At 42.1% G+C, this 27,976-nt stretch overlaps 1 protein-coding gene across 1 annotated transcript; it reads left to right on the top strand.

Moving 5' to 3' along the window:
* The first annotated feature begins 89 nt into the window (after positions 1-89).
* Positions 90-27,489, top strand: UBAC1 (UBA domain containing 1). Its single transcript, XM_050926707.1, has 10 exons — positions 90-369; positions 6,124-6,244; positions 10,718-10,791; positions 13,536-13,643; positions 15,621-15,723; positions 17,427-17,535; positions 19,062-19,293; positions 23,024-23,110; positions 24,021-24,159; positions 26,670-27,489. The coding sequence occupies exons 1-10, from the start codon at positions 232-234 to the stop codon at positions 26,783-26,785; spliced, it is 1,227 nt and encodes a 408-aa protein (XP_050782664.1). The 5' UTR covers positions 90-231; the 3' UTR covers positions 26,786-27,489.
* Positions 27,490-27,976: the final 487 nt, after the last annotated feature.

Here is a 27,976-nt window from a genome sequence, read left to right as displayed (position 1 = left end):
CGGAGGTCATAGAAAACTACAAGTCCCAGCATGCAGTGCGGCACCCCTTACTTCCGGCGCTGTGCGGCTGGGGGAGGCTCCGGCGGTGACAGGAGCTGCCGCTGGAGCCTAGGGCGTGTGTGAGGCGGGGGCCGCAGAGCGAGGAGCCGGGCCTGGGCCCTGCTCCCCTCCCGGCAGCCGGCCGCGGGAGCAGCAGCCATGGCCGCCGGCTGGTGAGGGCGGCCGGGCGCGATGTTCGTGCAGGAGGAGAAGATCTTCGCCGGGCGGGTGCTGAGGCTCCATGTCTGCTCCGTGGAGGGCGCGGAGTGGCTGGAGGAGGTGCCCGAGGACACGACGGTGGAGAAGCTCAAGGAGCGGTGCTTGAAGCACGTAAGGGACCCGGCCCGGCCCGCTCTCCCCGCCCCCCCCCCGGTGGCAGGGGAGCCGGGCCCCCTGGGTATTTATAACCCCCTCTGCAGGCTGCCGGGGGGCGGGGGGGTCTGCAGCGCCTTGGCAGTGGGTCCCGAGTGTGCCTGGGGGGCGGGGAGCGTCAGTTGCACCATCCACCCCACTGTCTGTAGCCAGCCGGGGGGAGGGGGGGCTCACAGTGCCCTCTGCCTCTTTCCCCACACCAAAAAAGAAGAGTTCCCTTGACTGTTTGGGGGGCGGGGGTCCTCCATTAAATACGCTCTGACTGTAGTTATTTGTCGCATGGCCTTGGTGGTGGTGCGGGGCTTGTAATAAGTACGTGCCTAGTGGGTGCCATTAAAATCTTGAGGCTTCATACACTATTTGACCTCTGAGCCTGCTGGCCTAGGTAAATACTGCGGTTTGTAGTGAATATTTCAGATTTTCTATGTTTCTGCCCATAATGTCCCGTAGATAGAGGGTGTTTTCTGTTCCAGCTCGGGGCGGGGAATGAGGTTAATGTGGGAATTGCTGCACAACCTTTAACTACAGGAGTTAGGATTCATGGGATCCCCTAGACTAGCTCGTATACTCACAATAGTGTATGGGTTGGCAGATACACCTTGTGAGAAGTTGCTGAAGTGGTTTCGGATGATTGCCTACAAGCGACTGCACTGTTTGTTTGTTCCTTGGTTTTCTGTATTTTCAGAACAAACAAAGAATAGGGATATGACTACACGTTCTTTCAGGTTGACAGTGGGGTACTACTTTGTCAGAAGATTACTACCTACTACATCACTGCTGCTTAATTGGTTCAGTAATGTGGGTTTCATGATCTCCTTGCCTTCAATCCATTAAGACTTTCACAGGCCTCGCAGTCCTTTGCCCTCTAGGAAACTGATTGCACTGAAGAGAGAGTATGTAAAGATGCCATTGGATGAAATTTGGCTGAAACAGAGGGTTTCTTCATTCTGGTTTACTTATTTACCATGCACGTCTTGTTGGTGACAGGGTTTGGATCTGTTGTTCATCAAGTGAATGGGTCAGTTTGTTGGCGGGTCTGTTGGTCTGAAATTCTAAGCTTGTAATGACTGTTCTGTTTTTCAGTAAAATGTGACAAATACAGTAACATGTAAGTTTCAGTGATAGTCGTGTTAGTCTGTATCAGCAAAAACACCCGAGGAGTCCTTGTGGCACCTTAGAGACTGACTAAATTTGTTAGTCACTAAGGGTATGTCCAGACTACCCACCGGATCAGTGGGTAGCGATCGATTTGTTGGGGATTGATATATTGCATCTTGTCTAGATGCGATATATCGATCCCCGAACACGCTCCCGTGGACTCCGGAACTCCACCAGAGCGAGGGGCGGTAGCGGAGTTGACGGAGTAGCCGCGACTGTCTATTCTGTGCCGTGAGGATGGGAGGTAAGTCGAAATAAGATACGTCGACTTCAGCTATAGTATTCTCGTAGCTGAAGTTGCATATCTTACATCGACACACACACACACCCCAGTGTAGTCCAGGCCTAAGGTGCCACAAAGACTCCTCATTTTTTGGTTTTTGTTTTTTTTTTTACAGTAACCTATAGGATCTCAGTACATGAGACTATTACCATGGTTTGCCCCAGAAGATGCAATTCCTGGGCCAAGACAGCATGTTCAAGTTATCTGAGCCAGGAACTCCTGCATTCTAATCTTGACTCTGACGCTAAATGGCTGTATAACTGAAAATGGGGCGGGGGAAGTAAGTCCTTGTCTATTTCTCAGAGGAGTAAAGGATATTTTCTTGCAAAGCACTTCTCCTCTTCAAAATGTTACAGAAATGTGAAGCTTTGTGTCTCTTAGTAATAAAAGTGTGTGTGTATATACATATATAGATGTATACACACGATGTGAGAGCAAGCAGTTATACCAGAAACCTATAATTATGTTTACACTTTATATTGCTTAATAACGTTAAGTAAAGAGTTTTGTTTCTTAGATGTGTAGTGATTCCATTCTAGTAAGGGTGGTCAGTGAGCTAAATGTAGTAAACAGAAATTTTATAATGTGTCCCCTTGCTGTTTTATTTTAAAATATGGAACCCCTGGAAGCTACAAGTCTCAGCATGCAATATTCCAACTTGTTGCAAAGGGTCATCTGCTCAGCTCATAGCATGCTAGGCCCTGTAGTCTCCACAGCCATATTTGTATTTGGAGAACAGCTTCATTTTATCCAGGGTGGGTGTGGCCCTTGGTAAGGTACTAGTGCAACCTTTGGTTGGGAAAATTAGGGTGCCTCTGCATTATAGAATAGGTGTGGACTACCACATCCTGCAGAGCTCATGGAGAATTATCATGTTGCTATCCTTATTCAGCCCAACTCAGTGATTAAGCACAAGAGTGGTGTGAGGATTGCCAAGCAGAGTAGCACAATGATTGCATGTGTAAGTGCAGATCCGAAAGACCTTTTAATTTTCAGGAAGCCTAATTGAAGAAATGCTTGTAGGTAATGTGAGTTGTGGCAGAAGACAATCGATAACTAGGCAAGGATGTTTCATCTCATTCTGTCTGCTTCTTATTGGTAATGGTGTGGATTTGCATAACCACTATCGATAATATATAACCTTATGAAGAAGCAAAATGGAAATGGAAAAATCTTGTCTAGTGATCACAAGCATATTGTAATGAATCTTGGTAGCACCTTCAGATGACTGATGCAGCCACCTCTAATGTGATGCTAATTAATCTGTCCCCCAAAGCCCGTGCAGTCACTATTGCTGTGAGTGGTAGAAAGTAACATTCATTACATAGTCCTACTTTGGATAAGGAAAGAAGGCATTCCATTTCTCCCCCCTTTTCCCCTCCAGTAGCTTCCAAAAGGTCACTGAGCTCCAAAGTTGTCATTAAGTATCCTGATGTCTTTTCCTAACTAATTCTGTACTCAGCTCTTTATCCCTAATTATCTTTACTCTCGGAGGGGTTTCTGTCACAAGTGTTTGTGCCAAGAAAAGAGAAGCATTTTTCACCAGTTATCTGTGAACCAAGGCCCCCCCTCCTACAAGCTGCTCTGTGTGGGAAGATGCCTGCCCCTGTGAGGAGCCCCTCAACCTTTAATAGGGGCTTGGTGCCATGATCTACCTGCACATGACACCTTGCAAGTTCAGGACCCAAATTTGCCCAGTTCTGGTTTTGAAATTGGCAGTATTTAAAGAGATTTTTTGAGAAGTCTGTTCAACCACAAACAAGTGGGCATAATTACATTGCACTTGAGCAGTTGGTAAGTTGGCAGTTCAGGAAATGACACTATAATTGGTGCAGACATTTTGGAATAATTCCTATGAGCAGATGTTAAGCAAAGAGTAGGGTACACAAGTCTAACACAGGGGATATGTCACTTTGAAGAGGTGAACAATATCTTCATCATTGTGATGGATCCCAAAGGGTTGTAGCCTACTTGCAGGTCAGACGCCTCCCAGATCAGTCTCTAGCTAAATCCTTAAGGTGGTCAGTCTTTGTCCACCATATGTTCGGTAGCATGATAGGAAAAGACAATGGCATGCTGCAACCAGATGGCTCTGGAATCCGGTTGTAGGTGTATAGTGCCAATTTTAACAACCCACACACTGTTGCTGTAACTAGAAAAGCAAAACAGAATTTCAAACAAAAATTTATTGAAAGCAAAAAACACACAAACTCTCAGCAATATCTTCTTGTCTACCACTGCAAACAGTTATTTTTCTCTCCTGCTGACAACAGCTCACCTTAACTGATCACTCTCCTTATAGTGTGTATAGTAACACCCATTATTTCATATTCCCTGTGTCTTTATATATATATATTCCTTCTGTATTTTCCACTACATGCATCCGATGAAGCGAGCTGTAGCCCATGAAAGTTTATGCTACAATAAATTTGTTAGTCTCTAAGGTGCCACAAGTACTCCTGTTTTTTTTGCGGATACAGACTAACACGGCTACTATTCTTAAACCTGTCGTTAATACTAATCTTTACAAAGTACCAAAGAACCCATTAAGTCAATGGTAAATACCTTCTTTTAGAAGGGAAAGACACTTGCAGAGAACAGAGTAAAAATACTTAGATAAAAATGTATATTGAAAAGAATCTCATTCAGAAAGCTCTGTTTTCATTTTTGTGAGCAACTGTGTAAGGTCTTGCTCAAGGTTGTGGTTAGTAAGTGTTTTGCTTGGCCTCAGTGAGATGCCTGGGTGAGATGAGTGACTTTATCAATCTTGTGGCTTCAGTGATTTTAGTTTCTCCCTTTCCAACGTTTCAGCTGTTACATTCCCTATTTCCCCTGGAACAAATGAGAAGCCTCTAGATGCACTGATGTAATGTTATTCTCGGAGTCTATCACTTTGGGTCACTGAACCATTCTTGCGTGAAGATGAGCCAGTTCAAGCTGTGGATGGATTCGTATTTTGTATCACGATGCTAAAATAGCCAAGCAGGGTAAAACGCCAAGCTCCTTTCTAAAGCTTCACTGGACTACGTACGTTCAGAGGCTAGATGCTTACATTTGCTGAGCTTACTAAAAGCTTAATCCTGTGCAGTCTTTCTTTGATACCTGGACAAAAAGGGCCAGATCCTCAGCTGGTGTAGATCAGCAGAGCTCCATTGATTTCAGTGGAATTTTGCCAAGTTACACGTGCAGTGGGCCTGATGCACAATCTTAGCTTATATACTGGGTGCTAGGGAACAGTTTTTCTTATTCTAATCAGATTTTTTTTCCTGAGAAAGAGGAGAATCCTTGGTTTTGTGTCAGGTTTTGTAAGTACGCTGGCATTGCTGGGCACTGTTATAATCTAACTTCTGACAGCATTTCTACGGCAAGCCCAGGGGTTTTGAGTCTCTGGTTTCGTAATGAGAACACAGCGACATATGCTGCAAAAATATCTTCAAATGATCCAGTACCCTACTTCTGTTTTTAGTGGTTGGTGCATTTCTATATATCGAATACTAGGAGGAAAAACTGGACATATTGTGAATATTTCTCAGATCAAGAAGAAAAGCTACAGAAAACACTGTCTGGTCTAGGGGCTTACAGCCAAAAGGGAGTCTTGAGGCTAACTCTGGTATTGATTCCACTGAGGGATCTGGGGCAAGACACAGAAATTCCTTCTATATTTGTGTGTTCTTCTGTACAGCAAAGAGTTCTTGTGGTGCTTAGTGTTTGCAAGTGCTGTGAGATCCTCTGACAGGTGCAACAGAAGTGCAAAGTATCCCTACATATGATCGTGTGTGAGCAAATAGCGATTGCTAGTTTAGGCAGAAGGCCTGTGCATTTAACGCTCCTTGTGAAGGAGATGCCTGCTAACGGCAATTGCAGCCTTCAGTATTGCAAGAATGTTTTAAAAGGTCTGTGTTCGTTTTCTTCAGCCTTTTAACTTGAAGGCCTAATTGCTACTGTCTGAGCTGTCAGTCTTTCGTGAGATTATTACATGGGGTGTCGTTAGCTGTCAGCCTCCCCCCAGACCTCGCTTTTCCTCCAGCATTTATAGTACTGTTAAATATATAAAAATGTATTTTTAATTTATAAGGGGGGTCACACTCAGAGGCTTGCTATGTGAAAGGGGTCACCAGTACAAAAGTTTGAGAATCACTGTCGTATTAAGAGACTGGTAAATGCTGGCACAGTTCAAATGTGGAAACTCCCTTCAATACGAGGTACAGTGATTCATGCAGTAGGTTTATTATTCCTGTCCTCTGATGCTTAGTATTTATCATTTTCTCTAGTGTGTACCTGGGAGCTTAGAGGATCCAAAAAGCATAACGCATCATAAATTGATCCATGCTACTTCAGAGAAGGTGCTGACAGATACAAAAACGGTCTTGGAGGAAAACATTCAAGATAAAGGTAGGAGAGCTCTATGATTAAACCTCATTCATGCAATCGTAGCCTGTAAGCCTAGTAACATGAGACTGTATTTAACTGTGAGGTGCATGCCAAGTTCTGACCTTAATGCCTATTTTGGGTTCTGAGACAAGGGCACTGAAAAAATGGCTAAAAGGTACAGGAAATAGAAAGTGTTTAGACTATCTTATATGTTTTTGTTGCTTGCTGCAACGTTGGTTTTTTAAAAGAAATAAAAACATGAATTATACACACAGTAGATGAGCCAGTAGGTTAAATTATGTTTTTATTTTATAAATCTGTTTTAATACCAACAATAAAGGAACTAGAGTTGTAATCAGATCAGTCTAATAGGTTCATACAGTGCATAGCTTTTACCCTTTGCAATTGTGTTTGAGGATGATAAACACAAATTAGACCATTATGAATACCACCCCATGCATACTTTGTATTTTGAATTGGCTTTTGGATAGTTGGTAGGGCTGTAAAGTGATTAAAAAAATAATTTTGTTTGATCGCGCTGTTAAATAATAATAGAATACAAATTTTTAAAATATTTTTGGATGTTTTCTACATTTTCAAATATATTGATTTCAATTACAACACAGAATACAAAGTGTACAGTGCTTGCTTTGTGTTTATTTTTTATTACAAGCATTTGCACTGTAAAAAACCAAAAGAAATAGTATTTTTCAGTTCATCTAATACAAGTACTGTAGTGCAATCTCTTTATCATGAAAATTGAACTTACAAATGTAGAATTATGTACAAAAGAACCTGCACTCAAAAATAAAACTGTATAAAATTTTAGCGCCTGAGAGTCCACTCAGTCTTACTTCAGCCAATCGCTCAGGCAAACAAGTTTGTTTACATTTGCAAGAGATAATGCTGCCCACTTCTTGTTTACAGTGTCACTTGAAAGTGAGAACAGGCATTCACATGGCACTGTTGTAGCCGGTATCACAAGATATTTATGTGCCAGATGCGCTAAAGATTCATGTGTCTCTTCATGTTTCAACCACCATTCCAGGAGACATGCGTCCATGGTGATTATGGGTTCTGCTGGAAAACAATCCCAAGCAGTGTGGACCGACGCACATTCATTTTCATTATCTGAGTCAGATGCCACGAACAGAAGGTTGATTTTCTTTTTTGGTGGTTTAAGTTCTGTAGTTTCCACATCAGAATGTTGCTCTTTTAAAACTTCTGAAAACACGCTCCACACCTCATCCCTCTCAGATTTTGGAAGACACTTCAGATTCTTAAACCTTGGGCTGAATGCTGTAGCTACGTTTAAAAATCTCATGTTGGTACCTTCTTTGCGTTTTGTCAGATCTTCAGTGAAAGTATTCTTAAAACGAACAACATGTGCTGGGTCGTCATCTTAAACTGCTGTAACATGAAATATATGGCAGAATGCGGGTAAAACACAGTGCAGGGGACATAAAAATTTCCCCCAAGGTGTTCAGTCTCAAATTTGACTAACGCAGTTTTCTTTCAACGAGTGTCACCAGCATGGAAGCATGTCCTCTGGAATGATGGCTGAAGCATGAAGGGGCATACGAATGTTTAGCATATCTGGCACACAAATACTTTGAAATGCTAGGTACAAAAGTGCCATGCAAATGCCTGTTCTCATTTTCTGGTGACATTGTAAATCAGAAGAGGGCAGTATTATCCTGTAAATGTAAACAAACTTGTTTGTCTGAGCAATTGGTTGAAAAAGAAGTAGGACTGAGTGGACTTGTAAGCTCTGAAGTGTTGCACTGTTTTGTTTTTGAGTACAGTTATGTAACAAAAAAACCTACCTTTGTAAGTTGCACTTTCACAACAAAGAGATTGTACTACATCATTTGTATGAGTTGAATTGAAAAATACTATTTCTTTTATCATTTTTACAGTACCAATATTTGTAATAAAAAATAATATACGCTTTGATTTCAGTTACAACTCGGAATACAATATATATGAAAATGTAGAAAAACATTCAAAATATTTAATAAAATTCAGTTAGTGTTCTATTGTTTAACAGTGCCATTAAAACTGCGATTAATCACGATTAACTCAAAACAATCATGATTAAAAAAATTGAGTTAACTCTGATTCATTGACAGCCCTAATATTTAGCTGTAAGTAAATAAAAATAATAGATTTTTTAAAAAAAGAAAGAAACCACCGTTATGAGATCAGGTCTCCAAGTCAAATAGTTGAGTTATGTTGGTTTTTGAAGATTTTTATTTCAGCGTCTTAGTTTTATAGCGCTGTAGGCTTATAATGTGATTTGCAGATGTAGATCAGAATGGATACCTAGTATAACTCACTGGTTATAGTGGAATTGCTCCAGGTGTGTATTTAGCCTGTAGAATTAAAATGCAAAAAGGCTTAATGTGATACAAAGGCGGGTCTAAAGGTTAGAGTAGTCAGGTAGCTGGGTTCTATTCATATTGAGCACATACATTTTCAGAAACTCCCATTAATTTAGGCTTCAACGTGCCTGTCTCCCCATCCCCCCCCCTTCCTGTAAATTGATATATTAATGACCTACATCACAGGGGTACAAGAGACTTACTGAAGCCAATGGATTTAAAGCGCTTTGAGACCTTTGGAAGAAAGGTTCTTTTTGTAAGTGCAAAATATTAGTATGAAAAGCCTAAAGGGAAAGCATGTGATGTGACCTGAGATCTTTCAGACTTACTTTTATCTGTCCAGAAGATTTGCTCCAATTATAGCCATTGGTGGGCAATCACCAGTGCAGACACCTAGTCTAAGCAGAGCAAACTGCTTTAAGCTGTCATTTGCACCTCAGTTTCAAGTAGGGGTAATCTTCACCACTGCAGGTAGTGGCTTTGCATGTGTATACTAGGGGTTTGTACTGGTGCAGCTGTATAGGTGGCTGGCTACTCATGGTTATAATTAGGGCAAATCCCCAGTGTAGAGAACACCAAAGGTGGTTTGGCTCAAGGTTTTCTTTCCAGCCTCTGGTTTGGCAGGGAACTCATTGCTACTGGATTTTTACGGTGGAGCAATTGTTGTCACTTTCGCAAACAGCACAATCCATTTTAGGGGACTTGGGGCCATAAGGGGCTCCTTTCCTGGAGGAGGCGGGGAGCAACACTATGGATAAGCACGTTTAACATGTCAATGAAGTGTAACTAATGATGAACCATGTTCTGAATTCTATTAGAACCATAAATCCAGGATAAAACCATTGTTTAAATGATGTCGGAATTTGGCTGCAAAGGTCTGATTTTTTTTTTTAAAGTGCACATATTAAAATAAGCCATGTTCCAGCAATATCTCAGATGATTACAACTAAAAGGATTGTTCAAATCTAACTTGTCAGCATTTTTTTTACTCTTTGCATGTCATTCTGCCTGACCCATAGACCAGTCAGTTTAACTTTGTTCAGTGATTTATTGTCAGTTTAATTTTTTTACTTTTATGCCCTAATATAGAGATGCAGCAGTTGGATTGCTTGCACTAGCATAATGCTGGAGTGCATGAGTTGCAAGCAGAGAAGGGGAATGTTTCTATCCAAAAATGTTTAAATCTGGAAAATCCCTGAAACTGTGCAAAGAATGCAAACAAAACTCCATTTCTATTAAAACCTTCATTTTACAATTTCTGATCTGACTAATGTTGCAACCACATGCAATCTCTCTGGGGACTATATTGTATTTATCACTGTGGGGCAGGGGTTGTATGCAACTCCAGTGGGGAGGGTTGTCACAGCTCCTACAGGAACCAAACACAGTAAGGGATGACTTAGGTGAAACACCTTTGAAGAGATGCCACCCTCTGGGATGGCTGGTATATACTGGTGTAAAGTGGGTTTTTCAGAGACCAATAAAGAAAGGGTTTGGGGCATAAAAAAGCTGCATTTAACCTGACTTGGGCCTTCTTTCTGATCCAGCAAATGGACAGGACCTTCTGTCCAAGGGCCCCAACCCTTGTGGAAGGGTTGGGAAGATTTTGGCCCCATAAGACTGATGGGTGACCTCTGGTAAGCTTTTTGCATGCATATAGGAAATTTCATTGGGTTTTTTGTTTACTCTGTAATGCTTTTACCTCATGAATAAAGGTTCTAGCTCACAAAGATCTGAGTGGTACCTTGTAACTGCTGGCATTATGCTGTTCATGGCCCTCGAGGGGGGAGAGCAACGCACTGGGGCTGCTGGCAAAGTCTGTCAGGCAAACTGGCTTGCAGGGTCATCACAGCGGATGGTGGGGGGCTATGCAGCTTTAAAACCCCAGTTGGCAGGGAGAGAAATACAGGTCTCTGCTTAAGAGAGGTGCATCTGGGAGCTGGAAGCTCTCAGTGGGTGTCCTCAAGGGACCATGCAGGGGGAATATAGGAGTAATTAGCCTAAAACAGACATCCTTCATTTTACAGTTTGTAGATTTTTTGTTCTAAATTGCCTGACTGTGGCCCATTGCATGTTACTTCTAACATATTCCAGTATCTTCTCTTTCTAGATGTCTTGTTGTTGGTAAAGAAGCGAGCTCCCCCTCCGCCTCCCAAAATGGCAGAAGTATCAGCAGAGGAAAAAGTAAGTTCAGAAGACTTGTAGGTTTTTCTAGTCTGCATTTTTCCCCTTTTTATTAACAACTTGGAAAAGCATAGCTGTGGGTGTTCCCTATTTATTTATGGAGGCAAGTGCATCCATTTAATTAAAAATTAAATGAATCCTCCTGAAATTAATTTATGTTCTTTTGAAACTTCCCAGAGAACACCTTAAGCATTAGAACTGTAAATTAACAGTAATGTTTGCCTCAAACAGGATAGATACGCTCTGTGGAAATGCTGTAAGGTTGATCTTTGAATGTCTAATAACAGAATAAATCTATTTTAGGTTGTACAATGTTGTACCTTCAGATAGATCTGCCCTTTAGAAAGTTGTCTAGTTGCTCTAATTTCTGTCTTTAGCTACACCTGGTCTCTGGCCCAGTAACCAAGTCTCTAGGAATTTGTGTACAGTGGAGCTGGGAGCGAGCCAAAATAGCTGTGGAGATGTTGCAGCACCAGCAGGGAGCTCAGATCCAGGGGGCAGAATCCACACAGCTATTTTTAGAGCATTAGAGCAAGCACCACTAACACAAGTGTGTCGGCTGGAGTTGGAGGGCTGGCTTCCAGTTCTGGGGCACAAGCAATGGCCCATGCTAGAACTTTATCTCCAACTGGGATAACAGTGGGTTGCTTTTATCCCCTTGGTATGTAATTGTTATTACAGTGGGTCAACATTCTCCAAAAGGACATTTCTGCCCAGGTGGTGCTGTAGCTGCCATCATCTGCAGATGTACTGAGCTGTGCCGTTGCTTGTCCTTGTGAATTGCTGGAGGTCTCTGCTTGTATGTGCAAACCTGTTTTTCTCTTCTGCCATTTGCTTCCTGTAGGTATCTGTATTTCCCTGTGCACTGCCCCTGTGGGGTCTTGCTGTGCTGCATGTCACACACTCTTCCTCACACTATGTCCTCTGTGCATGTGTGTCTTTGGACTTCAAACCTTCCATTTTTGGACTGTATGTTGAAAATTTGGAGCTAGTCTGGGCACTGTATTTCCCCATACTGTAGTTACAAACAATGTGGCACGTTCAGTATTAAATGGCACAAAAGGTGTTCACACAACTCACATCTCCCTACTAATTTTGAACACAAGACAGATACATTTGAAGAGCGTGCTCTGCAGGGAAGGAACAGTGTGATGGGTTTGAGCCCTTTGGGGTGTCACCTGATATGCTGGGATGCCACTGAGTTAGCCTATCCTGCCAACTACGCCACTGTAACTATGCCTCAGTGGGCCACAACTGAGGATGCCAAATTCAGAACAAACTGCTGAGAAATAGGGCAAATATAACCCAAATCTGGTGGTGATTCTTTCATAAGCTATACCAAACCAGCCACAAAAGTAAACTGTTTCACAACACTGGTTAACAAGAACTCATAAAAGCAGTTTCCTTGGGCATTCCAGTTCTTATATCACCACCAAAAACACTGGATTCAGAGACGAGTGGTTCTTTACAACCAGTCTCATCAAATGAAAGGTTCTTCTGATCCCAAAGGACCAGCCACACACCCAGGTAAATATATAGATCTTACCCAAAAATCATGCTGATGCCAATCCCTGAGAATTAAAAATCTAAAGGTTTATTTATAAATAGAAAGAAAGAAAGGTGAGAGTTAAAATTGGTTAAAATAATCAAATACAGTAATTGCAGATTTCTTGGTTCAGGCTTGTAGCAGCGATGGAATAAATGGCTGGCTTAAGTCAAGTCTCTGGAATATATCTACAGCTTGGATGGGTCACTCAGTCCTTTGTTCCACTCAGTCCTTTGTTCAGAGCTTCAGTTTATAGCAAAGTTCCTCCAGAGCTACGAAGCAGGATTGAAGACCAAATGGAGATGTTTCCAGGGCCTTTTATAGCTTTTGCCATGTGGAGGGCATCCAATTGTTCTTAGTGTAGAAAATTACAGCAACAGGATGGAGTTTGGAGTCACATGGGCAAGTTCCATGTCCATGCATTTCACCTAGTCCCAGCAGGAAATTGTATTAAATGTAGATGGTCATCTCCCATGGTCCAGGGTCACTTAAATGTTCTTTTGGTGGGCCACTCAATTTCAATAGTTCCTCCAATATGTGCTGGCTAGCTACCTTGTGGGCGTTACTGCAGGAGCAAATACTGGAAATCCAAGTATAGAGACAATAATTATAACTTCAAATACAAAAATGATACATGCAGCCAGATAGCATAACTATAACCAGCAAATCATAACCTTTTCATGGATGCCTCACTTGACAACCTTTGTACAAGATTTTCTGCAAATATATAACAGTGGTTGCAACAATGATCTATATGGGCATATTTTAATGGGATAATGTTACAAACATGTAGTGGTTAGAGCATGGGATTGGGAATGGAGATTCCTGGATTCTATTTCCCGCCACTGTGTAACTTTTGATGAGTCAGTTCCCCCCCGTGCTTCAATTTCCCCATCTGCAAAATGGGGATAGTTAAGTGAAAAGCACTATGTGGCCTTGTGGAGCATGTGGGAAAACTGATTTATTTTTATGAAAAATATATGTGACACTGCAGGTCTGATTTGGCCCTGTGATTACAAAGTATTAGTGCAACTAACCAGTTGCACTGCTAGTCAATTCCCTTAGTCATGAGTTACTTTACATCACTTGTTTGCCTACAAAAGAATATGAAATCAGTCGGCTATAGCATAATTTTTATTATTGTATTTCAGTGGATAATAAATTACAAAATCTGACCATCCTTCCTTTTCTTGGTTAGAGGAAGCAGGAACAGAAAGCTCCCGATAAGGATGCTATTCTCAAAGCAACAGCAAATCTGCCCTCTCACAATGTAGATCGCACTGTGGCCCACCACAACATGAGGGATGTAAGTATGGTGCTTTTTATCTCATTTAATTCACATGCCAAATCTAGATTTCTTCCCTGATTTAACCCTTCTCAGTCACACCCATAGGTTAGTTAATCTTGTCTTGACGACTTCACTGAAACTTGGGCCTGTTGCTTATTTCTTTTGAAATAGGTGAAAATGTATGGTCCGTGTCTCAGGTTAAAAATAATACCAGGGGGCGTGCTTAATATACCAGTAGCATAGGTAAATTAAAACTGAACTTTAAGAATCAAATTAAGGTTTTCCCTGTTTATGCTGTGTTTTACTTTTTACATTTCTCACTGAATGATAAAGCCTAGGCCCTTTCAGATTCTAATGCACTAGCATAGCAGTGCACAGTTTGGTTGGAAATATTGCGGGGGAATGTGTTTTTTGTTTTTTTTTTGTTTTTAAAGAAAAGTATGATCTTCATTCCCTGGTTTTAAGGTATTCTCTTATACATGGTCATAATAGTGAAACTGCCCTATACCTGTACAAAATATTTACCTGTTTTGTTCCATGTTTTTCACCAAAGGAATTTTTAAAAAATCATACCTGATCTTTTGTCTTAGTAGCTACCTACACGATTCTAATAAAAATCTTAATTAAAAGACCAGTGTGATTATAAACGGTTCCCCGCAGAAAATAAACTTTTTTAATTCTAAGTTTCTACTGCATTCTGGGTTATATTAAGGTTCCATTTGTAAAGAATTAATGAATACTTAATAGAAGTTTTAATAAATGGGTTAATCGAATGTTAATCTAAAAGGTCAGTAGTTTGCTTATAACCATCTATAATGTCTCATGCTGATATGCTTATAATACCTAACATACTTAAGGGGTTAATAAATGATCACCTCTACCTTGATATAACGCAACCTGATATAACACGAATTCAGATATAATACAGTAAAGCAGCGCTCCAGGGGGGTTGGGCTGCGCACTCCAGTGGATCAAAGCAAGTTCGATATAAGTTTCACCTATAATGCAGTAAGATTTTTTGGCTCCTGAGGACAGCGTTCTATCGAGGTAGAGGTGTATTATGTTAAGGTTCCATTTATAAATAGTTTATAAAGTGACTGCATTTTGTTTGCATAAAACTTTTGATTATACGTGGAGTTTGAGGCAGTTAGTTTTCCTCTTGTCTCTATTTTCAAAGTTTAAAAATGCCTCAGCACTGTGCAGCTTTCAAAATGCTGAAGGAACTTGTGAGTATGTATTCAATGTATGTTCAGCAGACAGTGTGATTTGCTTCTTCAGGTTTGATACTGCCATGTGCATGAAGTAGCAAAGCCCTATGTGCAGAGTACGTGCTGTTAATTTTTCAAGATTTTATTTATTGACTATTTAAAAAAAAAAAAGAGAGAGAAGTCAAATGTCCCTAGTACTTACTATTAATTAAAATGAAGCATGGAAAACTTAACATGTTTAGTGAGCAGCTTGCCCTGTTGTATATGGGATACACTAAAAATGTTTCCAGATGAAGGAAGGGAAGCCGTGACACATCGGTATGACAAGTCTCAGAAGAAGCTGGTCGTAGAAAGAAAATGGCACTAGCCAGGAAAGCTCATCCCTTTATAGAAACAGGGGTCCCCAGTCCTAAAAGGAACTCCACAGCATCTGACCAGAGGCCCACTGACTTCTGTCTGCCCACACAAAGCTCCTTACAGAGTTGGGCCACTGTTTCCATTAAGAAATAAGCTTTCTCAGCTAGTGTCATTTTCTTATGGGACTAAAGCAATGGAAGAAATAAACAACTCTTCCTGCATGGCAATTCTTGCTCTATGTAGCACTCCATGGGAAACATGCCAACCTATTTTTGATAGGCTAAACACAGTGAAAGCAAAGCCATAATGAAGCAACTTTCTCTACAGGGGGCAAGGGCATAGCATAGAGACTCTAACAATAGATGTATTAAGTGACAATGGCTATTGGTAGCTTCCTGTCTGAATGTTTTGACAGTTTCCTTTCTTGCAGTTCCAGACAGAGCTTCGGAAGATCTTAGTTTCACTTATAGAAGTTGCACAGAAATTGCTAGCACTGAACCCAGATGCAGTTGAACTATTTAAGAAGGCAAATGGTAAGAACGTGTCCTCATTGTGTTTGTGGAGCTATGTTTTGACTAGTCTTGTCAAGAAGTACCCAAAATGTTTATTCATCCTGTTACAAAATGCCTGTAGCCATACCCACCTTGTGCTGTGATTCCCTCATATCTCCCAAGCTGAGCAGAGGTGGGATAGGTCAATACATCAGTGGGACTCTTCTGAGGGTATGGCTACACTTGAAATTTGAAGTGTGAGTGTGGTCGGAGCGCCAGTGCTTGGGAGAGAGCTCTCCCAGTGCTGCATGTAAACCACATCCTCTACGGGTGTAGCTTGCAGTGCTGGGAGCCGCTCTCCCAGTGCTGTGGCACTGATTACACTGAGGCTTTACAGCGCTGTATCTTGCAGCGCTCGGGGGGTGTTTTTTCACACCCCTGAGCGCGAAAGTTGCAGCGCTGTAAAGTGCCAGTGTAGCCAAGGCCTCAGGAATACTCAGGTGCAGAGGAAGGAATTGCTGTTGGATATTCAGTAGGTAGCACTCTTCCCTCTTACTAATCAGTCTCAATTTGATGTCTTATTTTTAAAATTATTCCTGTCCTATACTTAAGGCCCTACCAAATTCATGGACTGTGAAATCTAATCTCGCCCATGAAATCTGGCTAGTGTAGGGGAGGGGCAGGCCTGGAGCCTCTTACCATGCGCTGGTCTCCAGATGCTGGGGAGGGACGGGATTTCCTCTTTCCTTGCAGGGACCGCTCCTGGGACTGGGTCAGACCCATCTCTGGGAAGCTCCCCCTGCTGCAGGTAGCTCCACAGAATTCTCATTGAATTGAACTGGGGAGGATTTCATCCCTTGTATATTGGGTTTTGTTTGAAAAGCACTTTGGGATGATAGGTACCATGTAAATGTGAAATTATTCCTAGTACAGTATAACTACTGGAAAACTTCACTCAAACTGAAGCTATACGGAAGGTGAGGAATGGTTTGGGGTGTAGGACACTAAAAGGGTATGTCTACACTGCAAAAAACAAAACAAAACAAAAGTGTGTTCTTAACTCCAGTTGGCTAATCTGTGTTAGTTTACTGGGGTTAAATAGCAGTGAAGACTTGGTAACTTGTCTTTAACTTGTGTTAGCAGCTAGAGGTAAAGGCTATAGAGGACCATAGGTTTGAACTCAAACTGCTAACCTAAATTGCCATGTCTTCAGGGCTATTTTAACCCACATTAAGAACACACTTTTTTTTAGTGTAGACCTACCCTAAGAGTTAGGATTAAATGGAGAAAAGGGAAAATGTAGGGTGCCTATAATGGAAAACTTCCTGACTCTGGGATTTGTTAGGGCCTGATCCCACCACATCTCTCTCTCTCTCTCTCTCAAGTAATTCTTTAATGTGTCTCATAGAAGTCAGCAGCAATGCTTGTTTGTATAAGGACTGCTCATGTCTAAATGCTTGAAAGCTCAGTCCCGAGTGGAATAGAACATTAAGGGTACTGAGGAAACCCACTCCCCACCATTTGAGACGTTGAACACTGTTCTTGACAAAGCCCTGGGAACAATCCAACGTTAGCTGAGCTAACGGGGTTGAACTAGAAGACTTAATAGGTTTTTCTTTCACTTTCTGACTTGTTAGTGTGGGAAAGGGAAGACTAAGGATTTAAATTTAGCAGACATCTTTCCAGATGGAGCAGGGACTTACTTTTGCTTGAAATCCTTACCTGAATCTGTTTTTTCTCTGTAGCCATGTTGGATGAGGACGAGGAAGACAGAGTGGATGAAATAGCCCTGCGCCAGCTTACAGAAATGGGGTTTCCAGAGAGCCGAGCTGTCAAAGCCCTTCGGTTAAACCAGTGAGTATACGCAGCCCTCAGTGTACAGGATTGCTAATTACTGAAATAGCTGGTGCACATTATTATTTGGCTAATAATGCATTTGCTGTAAACTGCCTCTTGGGACACCTAATCCAAGATGGGACAAAGCACTAGCACAGGAAACAACCCTGCTCAAGGTAGAAGTCCATATGGGTGGTGAGTGGGTGTCAAGTGAGAGAACCTTACTCTGCTGCTCACTTTGCTGGACTTGTTCTGAGAATAAATGGGGGTCTCTGTATTTGGCATCATTCATGAGTATTAAATTCTCACACTCAATTTAAAAAAAAAGAGAGGAAAAAAACACACCCAATCCTTAAACTGCAGAAGAAACATTTCATGCTGACTTCTAAAACCATTTTAAATTATTCATTTCTGTCCCCACATCCAAACAGTGATATCAAGGGCTGTTCCTTTCTTCTTTGGTTATAAAATTACTTGTGTGATTGTGCCAATCCCATCTCTGGATTTTTCCTTTCTCTGCTTTCCCCAGGGCACAAATGGGAGAGTGGTACTATCTCAAGCTTCACCTACTTCAGATACCAAAATGACATGAGACACAGCAGATTATGCCAAGGTTCAAAATATGATCACAGTGATCTCCTTGGGCTTGGCTCCTTTTCAGTGGAGTGCAAAAGCTCATAGGCTCTGCTTGGTGGGGATGAGATGCTCTTTTGGGCTCCAGGGATAATTGTGGGGGAAAGAAGGGGTGGTGCTCACCCCAGCACCAAAATGAGCTGTCATTCAGGGTAAATTGTGTAAGTGTGATGTGCTTATTCCTCTCCTTATTTGCATGCTTTGATTGACAGTGAAACAGTTCCCAGTGTTGACATTTTAAATTATAGTCACTGGGTATCAATTAATACTCAATAGAGATGAACGGGGCAGGTCACCTCTCTGGGCTGTGGTTTCAGGTTCTGTGGAAACTTGGGCAGAGATCACATTGTTAATTGCAAAGCGAGAGTTTCTTCTGACCTGTAAGGGGAAGAGTGACTTTCTATGTTGAAATGGAAGCAGAAGCATGTTTAAAAATGCTAGTTTGCTGCTTCAGCTCATCTTGAACCCTGGCTTTCCTCTATCTCCACCTCACCTCACCTCTCCTTTCACTATTAGCTCAGGAGAAATCAGTTTGTGGTGTCCGTAGTATTTCAGGAACATCCTGCTACAAACTAGCTGGTGATGCTGAAAGTCCTAGGAACAAAAGCCAAACCTGTGGGAGGATGATTTACTCACTGAGTCTGTTTCCCCTGCAGCTTGGGAGTAAGCCTCTCCGATTCCATTGGCTTGAGTGTAGATGTTGCCGCTCCAGCTCTCAAGCCCAACTGATCCCTCTGGTCTGAGCTCAGGTGGCTAGCCAGTGTCTCTGCTGGAGCCAAGGTGCCCACACTGTTAAGCTAGTTGGAGTCTGTCTAGCTGGGCTCGGAGGCTTGCTCTGAACTGCAGAGTAGAACATACCTGTTGAGCTTTGCTGACTCCCCATAATGGTTTCCATTAACTTTGTGTCTCAGTATGTCAGTGACGCAGGCCATGGAATGGTTGATAGAACACGCAGATGACCCCACGGTTGATGCACCGCTTCCAGGTCAAACCTCATTAGAAGCTGCCTCTGAAGTAGGCGCTTCCTCTGCTGGAGCAATTGCTGGTCCTATTTTGGAAGCTGATGGGGAAGAGCCCAAGGATGAGCTGACGGAAATATTCAAGAAGATCCGTAGGAAAAGAGAATTTCGTCCTGACCCACGAGTATGTCTTGTCTGTCTTTTACTCTTTACCCTACAAATGTAATATGAAGGAAACCAGGGGGACACAGTGGACTCCAAATAACCATGTTTACTAACTATATGCAAAATGTCAGGTGTGGATACCTATATACACTGCTGCTCTAGGAGGGTTCTGGAGGCTTTTAAATGCAGAAGATATTAAGGACCCTTAGAGGACTCTTAAAATATTTAAAAGGATACCACCCAGTACCTATACACTACAGTCTCTAACACAGGTGCATGTAAATTACCAGTGTTAGGTCTGCCCCAGTGCTGGGGCTAATCTCTTGTCGTCGCCGTTTGTAATCATGATTTGCTCCCACCACTAAAGCCAAAGGAAATAATGTAGTTGTGTGTATTGGTGAAGAAGCACCATAGGATATTACTTATGATGCCCTGAGGCCTCTTACCATAGAAGAGTACAAAAGAGCATTTAAACTGAATATTGAAGAGTTTGCAGAAGTGACGGTGAAACATCTCTTCAAGTTGTTTATCTGAACTATTATAAATATCATGCATAGAAAATTTATCCCTGTTCAGAACAATTTATGTGATTGTTTCCCCTTAAACTCACCAGGAGGTGCTGTTTAGAATTCAAGATAATCTGTTTTTACCACTAAAGGTTTCCTGAGACTTTGACAGGATCCATCAACAGCTTAATAGCTAATGTTAAGACATGAGTAAAATTACTTACGTCTGAAAAAGACTTTTTAAAAATTTCAGATACACAGTTCTAAATATTTAATGCGCACCAGGACTAAATCAAATTACTAGAACTCGCAAATGCACGTGACAGCATGTGTTTTATTGCCAGAAAACCACAAGCCTTGGATATAGAGCATGAAGTACAAGGTTTAAAATCCTGTCACCCATCCCCAGCATCCCAGTTGTCTGGCTCCATACCACGTCATGGCTGTGTTGTCAGAACTTGCATGGCTGCATTTCTGTTGCACCAGTGGAAATTCAGAGTAACTTCAGTGAACTCTAGATTTATACTAGCGTAGTTAAGAACAGAATTTGGCTTACAAACTCTACTTTCTGCTTCCCTTTAAATCTGCAGTTGTTCCTTTGGGTCTTGCGTCTTCTCTAATATTCCACAATACATTTCAGATTCTGCCTGCTCATTTCTTACCTTTTTCATTCCGCTGTTTAGTAGTCTAATCTAAATCATGAATATTACAGGCAATTAACCTTCTTAAAAAGACCAAGCTAAATACGCTTGTCATCTTCCAATATATATTTCAACTGTGCGCACCATGTAATGTCCCAGTCACTAAATAACCTGGATCCAGTTTGTCTGTCTGTAAATTATTTTCTTTCTGTGCATGAGGAAGGTCACCTGTATATGAAATCTCAATTTGCCTACATTGCAATGAAATAATGTAGTGATGAAAAGTAGACTAGTTCCATATCAGTGTTTAGGAATCATTTTGTGTAGCACCGTACCATCTGGAGTATTTAGCTTTGTAGGAACAGTTAGTATAGGAAGTCCTTAACCACAGGAGTGAAATCCTGGCCTCACTGAAGGTAATGGGAGTTTTTCCCCTGGGTGGATCCAGGTTTTTACCCTTAGGATAGAATCCTGGGTTCCTTTGGCCTAGGGCAGACTAGATGGTGGCTGGGTTTCCTAAAATAACGGTTCCCAATAGATATAAGTACCTTTCTACTTTTCTGAGTTGCATACAAATAGGAAACAGGAATAAAACTATCCCATCTCTAGATACAGAAATGAAAACCAAATTATCTAGACTTCTGTTGAACCTGAAGGAAACCATGGGCTACAACCAAGTGCTGCTTAGTTACATAGCTGGAACTCACTGAGATCAACCTAATTTGTCCTTGTGTAACTGAGAGCAAAATCTAACCTTGCAAATGCATAGTGGTAAAGGGGGAATGGAAGTAAGTTGATTCAAAGCAAGTAACTTCTGTCCTTCAGTACAAAACAAGTTACTTTCAAAACTGGATGTGAGAGTTAAAGCAAACTCCCATCTGACATGTGGTTTAGACTTTAACCTATTTCTTAAGAGAGTCTCTATCCTGGCTTCTGAGCCATCACAACCCTCTCCTAAATGCCACATTGCCCAATCTAAAATTAGTGCCACAGCCTGCTAATGGTACATGTACTATAACTGAACTAACACTGTGAAAACCTCATTTAAAAAGAAGGCATTCCGACATTAACACGTCCTGATACAAGCAACTAAGGGGTGTGACCAGAGAAGAGCAAGAAAGGCAAAATAACTAGTTCTTCCAGTGCTTGTTTGATGTGTACAGGGCCGGCTCCAGGGTTTTTGCCGCACCAAGCGGCAAAAAAACAAACAAACAAAAGCCACGATCGTCATTGGTGGCAGCTCCACCGCACTGCTTTCTTCTTCGGCTGCAATTTGGCGGCAGGTCCTTCCCTCCGAGGGACCAAGGGACCCGCTGCTGAATTGCCGCCGAAGAGCTTGACATGCTACCCCTGCCCCTTGGCCGCCCCAAGCACCTGCTTGCTGAGCTGGTGCCTGGAGCCAGCCCTGGATGTGTAGGAGCTAGGTATGGGGAAGTTCACCTCCTGCGTGCTGGGGCTGCATTTCCTTATATATAATTTTACACTGGTGCTGTTGCGTTTGTCCAGATGTTCCGTGTAAGTAGGAAGTGCAAGGGTGGAGACTGCTGCCAAATTACCAGCAAAGAGAGAGGCTTCTAGTGAGAGGAATCAGTTCCCCCTCTGAGTCCCAAGGATATTGATGTGGAACAATGTTATAATGAGGGATCATTCAATCATTTCTGTGCATTGGAACAGTGCAGTAATACTTAGTACTCTTTATCTTGGGGGAGGGATTGCTCAGTGGTTTGAGCATTGGCCTGCTAAACCCAGGATTGTGAGTTCAGTCCTTGAGGGGGCCACTTAGGGATCTGGGGCAAAAATCAGTACTTGGTCCTGCTAGTGAAGTCGGGGCTGGACTCAACGACCCTTCAGGGTCCCTTCTGGGAGATAGGTGTATCTCAATTTATTTTATTTTATTTATTTCAAACAGCTTTGCAAACATTTTTCCCCACAATACGCTAGTGAGATAGGTAGGTCTGAGTGCTCTTACTGATGAGGGAGAGGGAAAACAGAGGCAATGGAGATGAGTGAATTGCTCATGGTCACAGAAGGAGTGTGTGTTAGACATGGGAGTTCCGGCTTCACGTCCCATCCTGCGTTTTTAGAGCCAAATTCTGCTTCTGGTGACATAAGTGGGATTTTGACATTTATTTTAATAGCAGGCTTTGGCTGCTGCTATTTTATTATTATTCGCTTTTATTACAATAGTGTCTAAGGACTCCAGTCATGGATCAGGGCCTGGTTGTGCCATTGGATTGGAAACAGGTTACTTGTAGCCTGATGGTAGACCTTCCAAATCTCTTGAATCTCTGCTTGCCAACAGTTTGCACTCAATAAAAGCCTTTTAGGAAATAAAACAGTTAAAAGGGAATACGTTCTGCTATATTCTCCTCTCAGTCACACAGAAAATCCCATTGGCTCCTCTAGTGAGGAGAATCTGACTTAATAAAGCCAGTCAGGATTCTTAAAACCGGGACCATCGCCTTCTGCTCCTTTGCTGTATGTGGAGAAGGGAGAGCTTTCCTACAGAAGGAGAAGGGATATGATTCATTCCTTGTGTGTGTTTTAGCTGCCATGGACAAACTAAATGCTGCGTGTCATAAGCTGTGTGTTTCTGATTTAGGCTGTCATTGCCTTGATGGAGATGGGCTTTGATGAAAAAGAAGTGATAGATGCACTCAGAGTAAACAACAACCAGCAAAACGCAGCTGTGAGTATCCTCTGTTATTTTCATTCCTAATTGCTATGATGATCATCTGATCAGTTGAGAATTCTTGATCACTGAACCGGGTGGCGCTGGGTCATATTTTTAATTCAAAGTCGCCCCATTTTACACGGCCTTGCTGTTCATATTCCAGTCCTGGCAGATATTGGAGTTGAAGCAAACGTGATTAAATATTGTGCATCTTTGAAACTAGCTACGTACACCACTGGAAAGCAGTCACTTCTGGACTGGAGAGTGGCAAATAGCCAGCATCCTGCACAATGTTGAGAGAACTGCTTGCAGAGTGGAAATGTTGAGATGGAGAACTTTGGCCAGGAACATGGGAATTGGTTTTTGAGGTTCTCATCTGAAGGAACCTCCTGCCACCCCCACCCCCCCCAACACACACACACACACACACGCACACAGAGGAATGCTCATTTTATCCTCTCCTGAAGGAAAAAGGGCTGAGTTGACCACACTGGGATTTTGAGATGTGCTCCTGACAGTCAGATTAGTGAGCCTGCCCTCCAACTTTGGATTTGGGAATCCTGGAGGGTTCTGGTGTAGGAGGATGATGGTTCTGGAACAAGCTGTAGATTTCCAGTGTGATCTACAGAATGTCACCTCATGTGGGTTTGAAAGCCGGAAATTGCTTTTACTGCTGTGTCAGGCTCTAGTCCAGCTCCCGCTGGAGTAATGGGAGCCTTGCAGTTGACTTGGAGCAGGACCTAAGTGAATAGTAGTTAACATGTTAATAGATACATGGTTTAGTCTTTCAAATTGCATGCAGGGATGATAAACTTTGTCTGAGATGTTCTATCTTGTGCCTTATTTACATGCGGGATTGAAGTCTCACAAGCTTGCGTTTTAATGGAACTAATTATAAACTTGTCTTGCCTGCTGACTTTTACAGTGTGAATGGCTGCTGGGAGACAGAAAGCCATCTCCAGAGGATTTAGAGAAGGGAATTGACACCACTAGCCCTCTCTTTCAAGCCATCCTAGAAAACCCAGTGGTACAGTTAGGGCTAACAAACCCTAAAACGCTCTTAGGTAAGTACTGTCCTGGCTTCTGATGAAGAAGCATTGCTTCCACAGTTGCTGACAATCAGAAAATACTCTGTTTAAATAAAGCCACGTGAATAGATGAGGGAGGGTGCAGCCTGATAGCTTTCTTTGTAGTGCTGATGCCATGTGGGCAACAGGGACTTGGGAACAATCCTGGGGCTGTCAGATATGACACTGAATCTCTAGGGCAATGATATAAACCTGCAACCATCTAGAATGTCATGGCTGCTGGCTAGAGTATCCATGTGGATCTAGGAGACTCGTTGCACCCAACTTGGCCAGAGTTTGGCAGGGAAAATGTAGATCTCTGCTTGGTATCCTGGGGTCCTTAGCCGCAAAAAGTGTGGAAGAGAATGCATGCTGTAGTACAGTTCATTATAGATTGAAGTCTGCGCATTACTCAGAAGGCAGTGGTTGGCTGAGTTTAACTGAACTGAAAGCTGCCAGCTAAGGACTTCTGTGTGTGTCTTCCAAGGCTGAAATAACAGCTATGGACACATGCTTCATCCTTTTTGGAGGTTTGCCCTGTAGAGCACCTGTGTTTTCTTGGTTGAAAAGCATCTGTGGATGGGAAAGCCACATCACTAAGGAGCCCAAAAGAGACTGAAATGTAAATCTGTGGTTGGTGGGTTGCTCTGAGGAAACTCCGCACAGGGAGATATTTAGTAGGAAGATATTTGGCCTTTCTGCAATATGTAAACATGCTTAATCTTTGGCCTCAGTTTTACCTCGACTTTTTATTTAAAGGCATGTTTTAAAACATAGGTTGCATATGAATTCCTTTGCAGTGGATCTTTTGAACATTTACGTTTACTGTGAAGTTTTGTGTGTTTTAAAGAATGCAGGAGCAGAACCTGCCCACCCTGATTTCTAAACAAGTGGCATCTTCGTTTCAGAGGGAGGGTTACATGCTGCAGCTCAGGATATGAAAATAGAAAATGAAATGTCATTGTACACATGTATAAAGCTGGATGAGCATCAGAGCACGTACTGTAGCTAATGATACCTTGGCTTATTGCCAGTGTCATGCATTTTCACATGAATATTTGCATTGAATTAGAAAATACCTAGTTATGAAAAAAAATGATCAAAAGTCCTTCTTTAGTTCAATATATTTTTAATCTCTCACTTCTCCCCAAAAGAGCAGGAAGCATGGTCTAGTTGTTGAAGCATGAGCTATATTTTATTCTCAGTTCTGCCAGAGACCTGCTTTGTGACCTTAGCAAAGTATTTATAGTCTGGCATTCAGAGGTGTTGAGTACCTACAGCTCTCGTTGACTTTATTGGGAGCTGTGGGTGCTTATCACCTTTGGAAAATTGGACCATTAACCTCTATGCCAGAGTTTGCCAGACTCTGTTATGTAAATTGTTATACAGACCTTTAGGTGACTTCTGAAAAGGTCAGACTTGTGTTTTGCATGTGTTGTTTGGGGGAGGGGGAGGAAGTTCCAAATTTCAACATTCTAACTCAGTGGGAAGCTAGATATCTATCAGACCCATGTCCCAAGCATCTGTAAACTACTGAATGAAATGTTCTTGTTTCCTGCCGTGTTTGCACCCCAAATTTTGCAGCAATGTGCTAGTGCATGAGAACTACAAAGTGGCTCTGACTTGTCTGTTCATCATCTAAGCTGAGTGAAATGCAAAATAAGTTAAAATAAACAATCAAAAGTAATAAGTGGAATAATCTTGGGATAGAGGTGTTATTTGACACAGGTAAAGAGAACTATTTTTAGCCATTTGGGCCTACGTCATCCTTCCAAAATCTACAAATGGAGGGGACCCTTCCCCTGCATACACCATGGAAGTTGAGGTCTACTGTCTCCATGGCAGCATGCATGCCCTTGACTCCAGTCCAAGATGAGAGGGCAGTGATTAGGCTGGTGGAGGAAGGAGCTTGCTTGCTGGTGGGATAATACACATTATTGCCCCTCTAGCCCCAGAGAATTTTTCCAGGAAGAAAGGATCGTCTTGTGGCCAAGGCGCTTGACTGGGACTCAGGAGATTATAGTTCACTTCCTGGCTCTACCACAGGCTCCCTGTGCGATCTAGAGGCATGCCTCTGTGCCTTAGTTTCACCACCTGTAAAATGGGGATAATGCTTTACCTCGCAGGGGCATTGGGAGAGTAAACTCATTGCTGGAGCCATTGAGGTACTGTGATGATGAGCGCCATAGGAATACCTAGGTAGAGCGTGTACCACAGCTGGCTTTTGTACTACCTCCTTCTCGTCACCCCCAGTAGCCACAGCCAAGAAGCTGGCAGCGCTTCTCCAGTGGAGTTATGTTGCCAGGGAGCTTGTGGGTGGGGAGAAGGCCTCTGTGTGGGTGGCTCGCATCCCAAGATCTGTCCTGACCGAGTTGTGGTGATCAAAGCAAGTCGCGATTTCTGCTGCAATTTAAACTAACCTTTTATTTTGTAAAACATCCAAAATACTCAATATTTGCCAAATAAACCATCTTGAACTGAGTTTTGCTACGTCCTTCTCTCGGCAGCCTTTGAAGATATGCTTGAAAACCCCTTAAACAGCACTCAGTGGATGAATGATCCAGAGACGGGACCTGTCATGCTACAGATCTCTCGAATCTTCCAGACGCTGAACCGCACGTAGAGGGGAATGCCGATCCACTGTGCCACTTCTTGCTGTCTCTAGCTTCATGTTTCCTGAAAAGAGGAAACAAATTTTTGGGGGGCTGGGAGGAAATGAAAGAAGGTCTGAGGGAAGAAGGTAGCGGAGGAAGCAAAATATCTTTTTGTTGTTTGCATAGGCACCTCTCAAATAAGAGTGTGTGTAGTTATGGCCATCCTGAAGTTAATAGCCTTGTGGATTTAGTGTTAGAGGTAGAGGTTTGAAGACTTGTTCTGGGGTTTTTTTTTTTGCTTTCAGGTGGTAGGTTGAAAATGAAATATATATCCAAATACAGGAACAAGCTTTGTGAACACAACTCAGCATCTGATTGGCGGAGAAAGTAAAATGATGATATTGCCTCATGTTTCAATCTTCTTGCTCAAAAGGTCTAGGACAGCAGTTTTACTAGCCAGTGGTTATAGCATCTGGCTAGTGTTTACAAAAGGTCACTGACCACTATCATAGGATAGTAATCATACTGTTCATCTCTCTGCAGTGTTAATTTATGTCTATATCAAAATACAAAATGCTTTTTAAATTGACACTTAGGAATTTATTTTTTAAAATAAGTCCAAATGTTCAGAGAACATGTTTTTATCCAGACTTGTCTGTCTTGCATTCTAATTTAAACAGAATAATTCATAGATGAAATTTCTTTAATTAATAAATAGCGTTACTCTTTCCTATTTATTTGCTGCGTTAATGTTGTTCCAGTCCTGCAGGACTCATACCTTTGCAGCTCTCACTCAACAAGATTAAAGATGCAGTATCTCCTTTCACAGAAACCTAACTTGCCATTGCAGCACTTTGGTTCTCAAGTTCTACAGTTCAGAGGTTTGTCCTGTTTTAACAGATCTTAAGTTTGAAAGGTGACCTGTTTCCATGCAGTTTTCCATTTCTAAATGTATATTTTAGGAAAGAAGTTCTGCGTTGCAGGCATCTTTCTTTTCAAACTCTGCTTGCAATGCCAAAAGCCACAAACTTGCTTGGGTTTTAATTGAAAGATCATCTGCAAAATGAAACAGAATCCATACAAAAATATTTAGGTTTGTGTCCTGTTTTTGCTTGCTTGCTTGTCTAAAACACACTTGAAATGATTGCCCTCTTCCAAATAAGGAATTTTCCCCTATTTGTTGTGTACCTTAGAAATATCAGCAATGTCAAGTCTTGTCT

Source organism: Gopherus flavomarginatus, chromosome 17, assembly GCF_025201925.1.
Source record: "Gopherus flavomarginatus isolate rGopFla2 chromosome 17, rGopFla2.mat.asm, whole genome shotgun sequence".
Lineage (NCBI taxonomy): Eukaryota > Metazoa > Chordata > Testudines > Testudinidae > Gopherus > Gopherus flavomarginatus.
This window is presented reverse-complemented; position numbering and strand designations above follow the sequence as displayed.

Excerpts from the sequence above, each read along its gene's own strand:
- UBAC1 (XM_050926707.1), top strand. The coding sequence starts at position 232 with ATGTTCGTGCAGGAGGAGAAGATCTTCGCCGGGCGGGTGCTGAGGCTC. Across the intron at positions 17,536-19,061 it reads AAAGCCCTTCGGTTAAACCA|TATGTCAGTGACGCAGGCCA; the intron begins GTGAGTATACGC and ends TTTGTGTCTCAG. Across the intron at positions 24,160-26,669 it reads AAACCCTAAAACGCTCTTAG|CCTTTGAAGATATGCTTGAA; the intron begins GTAAGTACTGTC and ends TTCTCTCGGCAG.